General features: G+C 32.2%; 1 protein-coding gene across 1 annotated transcript; it reads left to right on the top strand.

Moving 5' to 3' along the window:
- The first annotated feature begins 670 nt into the window (after positions 1-670).
- On the top strand, positions 671-2514 carry LOC121767290 (gibberellin 20 oxidase 2-like). Its single transcript, XM_042163531.1, has 3 exons — positions 671-1276; positions 1366-1687; positions 1963-2514. Exons 1-3 carry the CDS (start codon positions 732-734, stop codon positions 2245-2247), a joined length of 1152 nt encoding a protein of 383 aa, XP_042019465.1. The 5' UTR covers positions 671-731; the 3' UTR covers positions 2248-2514.
- The last annotated feature ends 10342 nt before the right edge of the window (positions 2515-12856 follow it).

Raw genomic sequence — 12856 nt, 5'->3', positions numbered from 1 at the left:
CTCTCTTTATAGATATGATTATAATCATTCATTAAAGTAATAAAGTATAAGATCACAATTTTTTAATTAATCATAATTAAATCATACAGTCACATTCCGGCTATTGCATCGAGTATACGTGTAATTTCGTAAATATTTTGATCACTAGGAATTTTTTTAAAATATTTTATTCCCAAAAATGAAACAAATAATAATACCAAATATTAGTACTAATTATCTAAACAATATGATATTTTCAAATAAACGCTCCAAAGGACGAGACAAAATAAATCCTTTATTTACCTCATTATACTACATTAATTATACAATTGATAATTATAGGATATTGAAATTAATGTAGGATGCAGTTGAACACCGTGTGGCCTCGAAATTGAATGTCTCTCCATACAAAGGCGAATGTTTATTTGTATGATTGTACAAGTTCTTGTATTGTGTGCGTGTGTTAGCGTAGTGATAAAGTGGTTAAATTTGAGACAAAAAGACGAGTGAGTCCACTATGAAGCAGCCTTTAAATTTTTTGTATTTACCGATAAAAAAAGAAATATCAATAATCTGAATGTACAAAATTCTTCTGTATAGTTTGAAATTATATTGACACGTGAGGGTCATAAATGGAGGTATGTTGGAAATGCAGAAGAGAGGATTCCTCACACGCTCACAAGTCAGAACTCCACTATAAAATAAGAGCCCCGATTCCCAAATCCTAGTACAAAAAACTTGAAGCAATTTCAATGGAATCATCCATTTCCTCATCAACTATTGTTCTCTCTCCTCCTCCTCCCTTCCAACCCAACAACAATGGCGTGAATCTCGTATTCGACGCCTCCCTCCAACAACAACCCCGCCTCCCCACTCAATTCCTCTGGCCCCACGAAGACACCGCCTACGCCGCCGCCGACTTCCTCCCCGACCCCCCCATCGACCTCTCCGGCTTCTTCCTCGGCGACCCCCTCGCCACCGCCTCCGCCGCCTCCCAGATCAGAGCCGCCTGCTCCACCCACGGCTTCTTCCAGGTCATCAACCACGGCCTCGACCCCTCCACCTTCCGCGCCGCCCACCACCACATGGACGCCTTCTTCAGCCTCCCCCTCCCCCGCAAGCTCGCCGTCAAGCGCCAGCCCGGCTCCCTCCGCGGCTACTCCGGCGCCCACGCCGACCGCTTCTCCTCCAAGCTCCCCTGGAAGGAGACCTTCTCCTTCACCTACACTCATGCCACCACCCTCGACGTCGTCGACTACATCAAATCCAGCCTCGGCCCCCATTTCGAACACACAGGGTGGGTCCAATTAAAAAAAATGTTTATATGAAATTTATTTGATGCTCGTTACCAGAATAATTAATTAACATATTGGATTCTTGAAAAAGATGTGTGTTACAGAAGTACTGCGAGGCAATGCATATGTTGTCGATGGCGATCTTTGAGCTGCTCGCGATTAGCTTAGGAGTGGAGCGGTCTGAGTATAAGGATTTCTTCGAAGACGGATGCTCTGTGATGCGGGGCAACAACTACCCGCCTTGCAAGGAGGCGGGGCTCACCCTGGGAACGGGTCCCCACTCGGACCCGAATGCCCTGACGCTGCTGCATCAGGACGAAGTAGGAGGGCTTGAGATCTTCTCGGACGACAAGTGGAGAGCAATTAAGCCTTGCCACGGCGCCGTTGTTGTTAACATTGGTGACACTTTCATGGTACGTATTTTCACATGTGTTATGTTGTAGAGAAATAAAGTGCACGTGTTGCGAGATCATTGGTTGCATCTCGTTTGGCATGCATTTATTGCCTGAAATGGAGACTTACTATAATGGGTTCGGCAAGAAAAGCAAAGATGGGACAACTACTCCGTCCCACTTAGCTAACTGTTAAATTAAACCATGTCAACAAAAAAAACAAAAACAAAAAAACTTTTTTTTAGATTTGCAGCTAATTTTAGCACAATAATTTCGCAACTATGTTTGCGGTGCAGGCATTGTGCAACGGCCGATACAAGAGCTGCCTGCATCGGGCGGTGGTGAACAAGGAGAGGGTTCGGAGATCTTTGGTGTTCTTCGTGAACCCTAACGAGGACAAGGTGGTGAGGCCCCCGGAGCAGCTTCTGCTTCCGGGGAATGAGGGGGCTGAGGCCCCCGCACGCCTGTACCCGGACTTTAAATGGTCCGATTTGAGGGATTTTACCCAAAATCACTATAGGGCCGACACTTCTACGCTCCAACACTTTGTCAGCTGGCTTTCAAATAAGACACAACCTTAGATATATATATATATATTTCATTTTCTGACTTTTGTCGTGTTGCACTCTCTCTACTAGTTTAATAAATCTATGTATGTATTTAAGTAGTTGAGTTGTGTTGTGTTGTGTTGTTTGTGTATATGTGATTTGAGGTCGTGCTTATCTTTTTCTATTTATTTGTTTTTGTTATTTTCTGCATTTGTGTATTAGGTTCTGGATTCGACTGCCTTTTGTACTATTGTATGGATTGAATCTTGGCAATGAATTGTGATGTATCTCATTGATTAATGTGTGTATAGTTTTTTGGGGTTTTGTTTGATGTTGATTTGTGTTGTGGCGTTTGGGACTGTGGAGAAGTTGTGGTAGCATGATGTGGTAAATGGATTTGGAGTTTTGCTATCAATGTATACAGCAAGAAACTTCGAGTTGTAACCTGTATTAATGATATGAGTTTGGTTTTATTATACCCTAAGTGTTAAGTCAATTATATGAAAATTTTGTTTCAAGTACAATGTTCGTGAAGAAATGTATAAAATGTGGAGGAATAATTGAAGGATGAAGTTGATTGGTTAACTGAGAATTCTTTATAAATTTTAATTAATATTATATATTTAATATAACATTTAATTTTAAAAAAATATTTGGTTATAAATAATGTTAAATAGTAGTAGTTATATAGTTATAGGCTATCATGATCAAGAACCAAGCCAAAATGAAAGTGGTGCGTCTAGTCACTCTTGCCACGTCAATTACCTCCATACGGTTCATGTATCACAATCATTGAAATGAGTCCAAAAAGAACACTACTCTCCTTGTCCTTGACCAAATACTTCTCTTATTTTTTATGGTAAACAATTATACACAAAAAAATATGCAGTATAAATTTAATTTCTTTTCATCATTAATAATTGTATGAATGTTAAAACATTTAAAAATTAACGAATTTCCAATAAATAAGAATTAAATAAAATGAGATATTCAACTTTTTCAAATATAATTTAACAATATATACTACTCCTAATATTTAGAGTTCGTTTAATAGTCTATAGTCATATTTTGACTAAACATGATAACAACCATTATACTACTAGTATAATTCATGTTATATGTTTGATACTAAAGTTAGAAAACTAGATTAAAATCTCTATGGGCAAAAAAGGTCCTCAATCTAAAATTGCATGTTTGAAGAAAAGAGATTCACTTGAGTATCAAACACACAATTAAAAACAAATAAGTACTCTTAACTTATTATAACATAACTACAAAATACTCCTAATTACATGTTTGTTTTCACATAAAAAATACTACATCCGTCCCACATTAAGTGTCACGTTTAATGTAGGCACGGGTTTTAAGAAATGTAAAGAAAAGTGGGTTAAATAAGTTAGTAAATTATGGGTCTCACTTATAGTTTTATAATAAAATGTGAGTAAAATTGGTTGGTGGAATGTGAGGTCTACTTACCATTTATGGTAAAAGTGAAATGTGATTCTTATTGTGAGATTGACTGAAATGGCAAAATATGGCACTTATTGTGGGACGGAGGTAGTACCTTCTTGTGATGCTTTCATTATCTTATTTTAAATTGTTTAGTAGTGACTTGGAACATTTGTGTGTTACTATTACCATAAACTCCATTAGTTTTGACTTGACTTGACCAGACCTGACTTAACTAGAAAAGGTCCAACATGCTTACTAGTTAATTAATCTTTAAAGCACACTAAAAATCAAATTTTAGAAAAGACTAAAAATGAATATAGTACTATTTAGGTTAAACATACAATATTGTTAATTTGTGTGTCGTCTAGTTAATTTCCGAATCTATAGTCAATTAATTAAAAAGATCTTATAACTTCTGAAAACAACATCAATCATCTGCCATTCCAAAGAAACATGTGCATGATAACATGACTTTATAACCCAAAGTTGGCATTAAGTAGACAAGAAAATATCTATTGAAACAAATGGCCATACAAAGGTAGTGTTTGAGGGGAACTCATGTGAAACATATCAAATTCTGTGGAAATATTGCAAACCGAAAATGTGTGTTTGCTGATATATATATATTTGGTTCCGACATTTTGAGGGTCCCTTTGTGAGTTTGATGGGCAGACATATGTAAATGATATTGTTTTTAAAACTCCATACAAAATTGGGTCCTAACGCATCTAATTCTCATCTTTTAACTACTGTTTCCAGAGTTGAAACCAGCACCTATAATTTGACTAGTAACTCACTTTACTTTAATTTTAGGTCACCCTGTCATCAAAATATATTCCAACTGCAATTTGGCTTGTCTTTTTGGGTTAAATTTATTATTAACTATATATTTTTTTCGCATTTATTCGGCCTTTTTCTAGAGGTTTCTAGGTTTTCTTTTTTTTTTTATAAATAATAAATGTAATTTATCATATATTTCGCATTTATTCTTTTAGTGAAATTAGTGGTATATGAACGAACAACTTTCGCTAAATTGTTTTTTAAATTACTAATTGATATTAAAAAAATATGATTTGACATCATTAGCTGTGGTCCATAAAGTTGTAAAAATACTTAAATACACTAGTTGCATGATATATTATTTTATGACTTTATGTCATTTTAAGTTCTAATATTTTGGCCTGTAAAAGATTTTTGGTTACGTCGAAAAATGCAACTGTCAACAGGAGATGAGACGCGGCTTCAATTATAATTAGTAGACATAGATTTATGTTTAAAATAAATACTATAGTAGTACTAATTTTAGTATAGATGTATTTAGTTGATACTAGGTTTTAATTTTAAATATAAAAGAAAAAACAAGAAATTGGAGAATACAGTCTTAATTAAGGAAAATAAAAGGGTTGAAATTAGACGTCATTACATGTATTTCGTTATTGAGGGGCCTTTGGCCGCCAATTACCATTTATTATTTCTTCACATATGGCGGATATAAGATGTATCGTTGCAATGTCATTTTCTATATAATGTTGTGTATTTATTGATTTAATAATACTATTTCATAACTATATCAAAATTTCTTAAATTAGTATACTCGATCGGTGGCCATTCTTTAGTAGGAGGTTGATGACAACGAAAGAGGTTTGTAGAAAGTATATCGATCATAATATAGACTATACATCTTCGGATTCAAATAAGAAGAATATTAGTACTACTAATTATGGCCAAGGTTAGATTGGTGCTCCTTCAACGGCATTATTTCTAATCGAGACTTAATAATAAATGAAGATCTCCAACTGTTCAAAGTTACATATATACATTCTAAAAAATGAAAAACTCAATAACTCTTACTCACATAGTATTCCGATAGCAAATAAAGTATGGATACATTGTCAAAGTAAGAGATCCCAAGTTAGTGGATTAATATCAGGTGTTATCAAATCGTAGACATAGAAAAATTTTACCGTGGACCACGTTAAATTCTGTCTCATTTTATGCCTATTCAAGTAATAAGTATTATTGATTTGTCGTCTCGAACAATATACTACACACATGATACAACAATGCTTCACATAACTAGTTGTCATTGATATTGATTATATCATAATTAATTAAGTAAATCTTTTTATAACAATTAAGTAGATGAGTCACCACATTCCAGTTATACGCCCAACTGATAATTAAGTTGTCAAGTGTCGAAACGGGTACCCGCACCCAACGAGTCCCGATACCCGTCCCGCATTTAGTCGGGTATTACCCGATACCCGAGTCGGGTATCCCGCACCCAACACTGAGGGTACCCGACCCGAAACATTTTTTTTTGAAATCTTCTTTTTTTAAATATTATTTGTATATTTTAGATGTTTTTTTTAAAATACTACTTGATGAATGTAATAGTCTCACTTGAAACTTTTTATTATTATTTAATTTTGTTGAGAATTGAGATCAAGCCATGTAATCTTTGAAATATCTGCTTTAAATAATCATATGAGCTGCACAAATACCACCTGTAAAGTAAATATGTAATCCAAATTCAATTACAATGCCAAAAAATCCAAACTCCAAATTACCATTCAAAAATCTAAATATGAAAACAATTAACAAAGTAAGCAGCAATGTCTTACTTTAATCAAAAGTCTAAATATAAAATAAGTAAATAACTTCAACCAAACGTCTAAAGTAATAAAAGTTTCACACGGTTTCATCAATCATTCTTCATCTGGCGCGTGCATCACTAGTGCACCATGGACATTGCTCGTTGCCTCGTTGGAGCCATGTCGTCAATCCTGACTAAAACTAAACAAATAAACAAAAACAAATAAGAATTCTAATTCTTATAATATGAAAAGGAAATGTAAATTGTGTATAAATAAGAATTATACTTACCATCACGGTATTCCTTTTCTTGTTCTTCTTCATCTTTCTTGTCCAAATCACAAGTCTTCAACCAATCTCTGGCACATTTTATAATATATTACTAATAAAAAATTACATTATGATTTTTAAAATATTAAAATCTTAAAAAATTACATCATGAAGAGCAAGTATTAAAATAAAAAATAAAAAATTATAAAATATCAATATATATCAGGTATTTTCGGGACTATCGGGATTACCCAGTCGGGTATCAGGATACCCGATACCCGCAAAACCCAAAATTATTATACCAGACCCCGCCCCGTTTCCCGATCCGTCGGGTAACGGGTCAAGTTCGGGATTACCCGTTACCCGCTACCCGTTTCGACACGCCTATGTCAACTGATTAACTACTAATTGTCAATCATTTTTATAGGCTAACTATTTCGCTTTGGAAAATTATGACTTGGTTGACTGAGATCACGCTATAAACCTAACTATCGACTTGTACTGTTATACAAAGCGATAAAAGAAATGAAAAGTTTGGAATTGACATATGTCTCCCCAATAAACCATTACTTATGCACTCGGCAGCGACATGGATCCCATTAAATTTAACAATAAATAATTACATATTAAATGAAGTATTGAAAATATGAATATTTTGGTGGCGTTTAAAATAAAATTTATTGTTATTTTATTAAAGCACCTTCAAAAGAGAGAGATTAAAAAGTAGTAGTGAATAATAAGGGAAGTATCATATTTACCTTTGTGAGTGTGAGTTGGCCAAATGGTAGAGAAATAATATATGAGGCTAAATGTCTCGGGTATGAGTCCTTATTGGCTCAACCTTTAAATTTATAGGAGTATTAGTTTACCTATAAAAAAGGTATATATTCAAAATAAAAGAAGGTATAACGTCTCCTCAAATATTTTTTGTTAGCACCAAAAAATACATTTTTATTAAAGTGTGAATTTTTATGAATAAAGGATAAATATAGTAATTATTTCTATGTACTTTCCATTTATCTTTTACCTTATATATAGATCTTTTAGACCATCTTCAAAAACTTTGAGGATATCAAAAGGTGGGCAAGGGGAACGAGTCCATGTAGAAAATGACTTGTTGGGGAAGTGCTTGTTTCTTCTCTTATTTGGTGTCTGCTGTGATTTCGAGTGGTCCTTGGGGGCAGTGGCGGATCCAGGGGGCAGGTGGGGGCGGTCGCCCCTACCCGACCGTCCGGAGAGCCTAAATTTTTCATTGAATCAAGCCGAAATTAGCATATCCGCCCCCTCCGTAGAGTGTAGAAATATTTTTATTTTCAATAAATGTCATATAAAATGTAGTAGTTCAATGGTTTGTTTGTTGGATTTTTAACTAAGATGTCTAGGGCTCAATCCTCAACAAAAACATATTTTTTTCATTTTTCATTTTTTATTTTATCCATTCATATTTCTTCTTATTATCAAAATAATACCTTTAAATACTTTATGTAATCTAAACTTTTACTAAGTTGCATATATTATGTTGTTATATTTATTCTTTAGTTAAAATCATTTTTAATCTTGTGTTAAAGTCTTTTTTATCCTATAGTACTTAATTTGATCCATGCATCTTAATTATTCTCTATGTAACAAAATAAACATTTTAAATATTTTTGAAATATAAATATTTAGTGCTCTACTTATATCACTTTTGTATATAATATTTACAGTGATTTAAAATGTACATATATTTACAATAATTTTATATTTTAAAATGAATAATACATATTTGCAAGCTAAAACATGTTTATATTTATATTTTTTTTATTTTAAAATGAATAATACATATTTGCAAGCTGAAGCATGTTTATATTTTATTAATGAAGCTAGTGCTACTTAAATATTAATATAATATTTATTTATTTTATTATTAAAAATAATATTAAATTAAATATTTAATATTTAAATATAAGTTCCGCCCCCGCCATTTTCGGGTCCTAGATCCGCCACTGCTTGGGGGCTAGCTGCTTTGATGTTACCGGTTAGTATTTGGCTTGCTCTCCTCTGGCTTTGACTCTTATTGTCTTCTCTGTCAGCTCCTTGGTTGTTGTGATGTCGTTTGTGTTTGTATTTGTGTGTCTTTTTTTTTGTTGTTGTTAGACTGTTACTTTCTTGTGCTCTTCTCCCTCACCACTTTTGTGGTTTGAGATTTTTGGTTTATAAAAAAAATGATATTCTAAAATTCATCTCATTTTAAGTACTCAAATAAAATATACTAAAAAGATCTAAATCACTTTTTTAAATTTTATGAATAAAATAGATTTGAGTTTATTTATGTAAATGATGGAAGATGGTCTTAATGAGGATACCTCAGATGGCCTCTTGGTCTAACATCGACCCCTAAGATGGACTCTTGGTCTAACATCTTTATGTCTTTGGTCAATTAGCTTATGAATGAAAAGTCGTGGTGTGTGTTTCTTAGAAAAGTTTGAAATAAATTATAGCGATCAAATTTAAAAGGGAAACAAAAATAATAAAAGATAAAAATACTTTAGAGTATACATCCGGACTTCACCAAGCACATACATATCCCTTTTTAAATTTTCATTCCAACCTTTGAGAGTGGAAACCTAGGTCACCAACTTCTAATCCACACATAATGGCGCAAAATTAGCATTTTTTCATAATAATAAGGATTGTGTATTTATTTCAGTTTATAAAATTGACTGAAATAGTATTGCACATGAAAAAATCTACTTAAATAAACTACTACTACTGTTACTGTTTATTAATTTATTGAATAGTATTGCACATAAAATTAAATTATAAAAAACTAAAATATGTCCTTTTATTAACAAAGTTTCTGTTTTCATTGACTGATCGAAAACAAAGTTTAAAAGGGCCACAACATAATGCTCGTACTTATAAAATATATGGTAGTCATGAAAAAAATATCCAATGCGAATTGATTGTCAATAAAACAAGGCTACATTAATGACTCATTTTTTCTCCTATAGTTTATGGATGTAACAAGACCACCAATCAAATCGATACTCTATAACCGATCAAAATTGCTCAATTATTTGTCCAAATAGTCCGTTGAAATTAATTTTGGAATTACCTACAAGGATTTGTCTATGTATCAAAATTGACTTACATTTTCTATATTTAGAATACAACAATAATATTGAAGCCACTAGAATTATGCCAATACCGTAGCTTTAGTTACACAAATCAAATTTCATTATGAGAAATCTTATATGTGTGGGTGGAGAGTGGGAATTTGTCTAACCATTTATATCAGTTAATCCATTTTGACAAATTTAATTTAGCAAAATTGAAAATCAAATTACCCAACAAAATGCAATAATTAATATGGAGGAGTGGCCATATATATATTACAACTTGGCAGTTGGAATTGAGAAAATGATAGATATATCATGTCAACAACACACGTGAGCTTGCTCACCTGATGTTCATACAAAATATGTGATATATTTCGAATGCAAAAAAACATCAAACAAATATATATACATTGCGTCAACATTACTAACTTTCTGGCCCCTCTCTTGCATGTGTGGAATATGTTTCACAAATTTTAGACCAATCTACAAACATCAAAATAGTACTTTCTTGAGTTTCTAGAGCATTCTTGATTTGATCGATACTACTATATAGAGCTCATTGCTTCCAATGTTAATTTAGAATTATAGATTATAGTAGTGCATATAACATAGATAAAAATACTTCTAAATAAAGAATTAACTCATGGAAATATTAATATAATTCAATTTATAACTTTTTTTATTCTGATTTTAATCAAATAAAACACCATTGAAATTTTAAAATGATGGTTAATTGGACTACACACATCACACAATATGACGATGGAATATCTTCAAGTAGTTAGATTGGAGATTTTTGGTAACTGATATGGTGGCACAAAACTATTTATGTTGTTGTTTAAAGTCATATCAAAAGCATAAATGGTGTAAAGATCATGACATTTACAAATAAATAAATAAATAAGACATGCGACATGTATTATTTAGTTACTACTTTCTAGTATTTAAAGTAGTGGTTAAGTACAACTATTGTCCAGCTGGACCCTAAGTTTAGTGTAAACTTTATAAAACATAAGTACTTTGGATTTGACACAATTAACTTAGAACTCATACATCTTTAGTCCATGTTTTAAATGACTTGAGCTTAACTCGATTGTGGAGTTTGATTTACTTTTTGTGATTGGATGTGTGATAGATGATTAGTTATGATGGTAACAAAGTAAGTGCGTCAAATTTTTTTAAAAAAAACTATGGTGCTTCTCTCTTTAATATGACAATATAGTCCATATGGTGTCTTAGAAATAAAATACTTACTACATTATTGGAAAAGATGGTCCCGAATTAGGAGGTTGAGAAGAGGCTTTTATTAGGATTTAAGAAGGCTAGAGAGACAAATGTATGAGGAACTAATCAAAATTAGAAGATGGACTAATAACAAAAACATAGGACCAAGGATGCATCAAAAACCACTAAAGGGGTGACATTTTATTGCTTGTTTAGTGCCCTTATCCTTATTCTTGCTTATTGATATGTCCTGCTCATTTTAAAATTTTTGTTGTTTATTCTAGCCAGTCATCTTTTTAGCTTCAGTGATAACACATTAAAAAAAGTAAAGCGGTACAAAACCACTTTCGCTTGAGTGATAACAAATTTTTGTTGTTGTTTATTCACTTTCTCTTGCTTTATTCTCTCCACTTAACACACAAAATAAAACTGCATAAAATCTCGTGCTGCTCAAGGAAGGGGTTATCTTCCTTGGGACGGAGGGAGTAGTATTGTTTTGTGAGTTAATGAAGAGATAACAAAGTAAGAGATATGAAAAAATAGAGATGATATTGTTTCTATTTTAGGAAACGTTTTATTTTTAATGAGATAAACCAAAAAGAAAAATATTTTATTTTTAATGGGACAGAGGAAGTATTTTTTTTATAATATACCATTCAAATTTTAAATAGAGGGGTGCAATCCAACCATACCAGAATTTTACTGAACTTTCTAATGTGCGATTTTGATTTCCTAATGTTGCAATAAAGATAGCAAAAAGTAAGTAAAGTCGTTGCTTTTAAGTCGCCTAAAAGCAAAGCGTATCCCATTATTTTTGCCTAACATGGCTAAAACAGGACAGATGAAATCATGTGACCATTTTATCAATTTAAGGCACAGCAAACTATTTGAATAGACAACTAGTGTTTATCAACTTCATTTAGGTCCCATTTGAATTGATGTATTAGAACTCTAAGGTAACTATATATGTGGGTTGTATAGTAGTACCAATTTAGTTTGGTATCGATCATTAATAGTAGTATTACTAGTCAATGATATTTAATCACTTTTGTATAAATGGACTAGTGGAGTTCGCACCTCAACAATTTTTTTGGACAATTAATTCATTTTATGGTGGTTTTCAAGATTCTGTAGAATTGGCTATAGAGTTATTGAATATTGACTAGTGAATTTTGGGCTAGAGTCAAATTTCAATATTTATAAAGTTCGTCTATTCTTTAACCAAGATTTTTTAGTTGGTTATTAATAAAATTTTGGTCACAGTAGTTTCTGCATTTACGGAAAATTATCCCTTTGAAATTTGGTCAGAGTAGTTTCTGCATTTGCGGAAAATTATCCCTTTGTGTAAAAAAAAATTGAACATTAAATATTTGAGCCACTTGACAAGGTAAAATTCTTTTGTATCTAACAAGTTTAAAGTTTCTCGACTACTACATCCGTCCCAAGAAAATTGAAGTGTTTTTCTCTTTTTGGAAAAGAGATATAAGAAAATAATGTTTAAAGGTTAAGACGGATAAAATATGAAAGTAAATAGAATAGAAGAGAGAAAAAGAAAATAAAATTTTTTGTCAAAAAATAAAAACGGCTCGACTACCTTGAGACGACCCAAAAAAATACTACTGACTCAACTACCTCAGGACGGTTCGTAAAGAAATACTACGACTCAACTACCATGAAGACTCTTTCTTAGGAAGCACGAGATTTTATATCCTCTTATAATAAAGAGTTTAAGTAGATAGAGAAAAAATTGTTGGATTTTTTAAAATAGAAAATATGAATAAAATAAAGAAAGAAAAAGTAATTAAATATTTTAATTATTTCTAAAATAAGTAAGTGATCATCGTTGGAAAAAAAGTGTGTTATCTTCAGATGGCCAGAAAGAGTGCATAACTAAATGAATGCTAGTGAAGTGGGCAAGAGAAGAAAGAAAAAAAGAATAGATAGAAGATTGAAAATAATTAACATATATAAATATAATCAGAAAGTCAAGTTGATTAAAA

The sequence above is a fragment of the Salvia splendens genome, chromosome 15 (assembly GCF_004379255.2).
Source record: "Salvia splendens isolate huo1 chromosome 15, SspV2, whole genome shotgun sequence".
Classification (NCBI taxonomy): domain Eukaryota; kingdom Viridiplantae; phylum Streptophyta; class Magnoliopsida; order Lamiales; family Lamiaceae; genus Salvia; species Salvia splendens.
The sequence above is the reverse complement of the archived record's forward strand: the minus strand, read 5'-3'. Positions and strand labels throughout refer to the sequence as shown.

Coding starts and splice junctions, on each gene's coding strand:
- LOC121767290 (XM_042163531.1), top strand. CDS start 732: ATGGAATCATCCATTTCCTCATCAACTATTGTTCTCTCTCCTCCTCCT. Junction 1,277..1,365: donor CCCCATTTCGAACACACAGG/GTGGGTCCAATT, acceptor TTCTTGAAAAAG/ATGTGTGTTACAGAAGTACT. Junction 1,688..1,962: donor ACATTGGTGACACTTTCATG/GTACGTATTTTC, acceptor TTTGCGGTGCAG/GCATTGTGCAACGGCCGATA.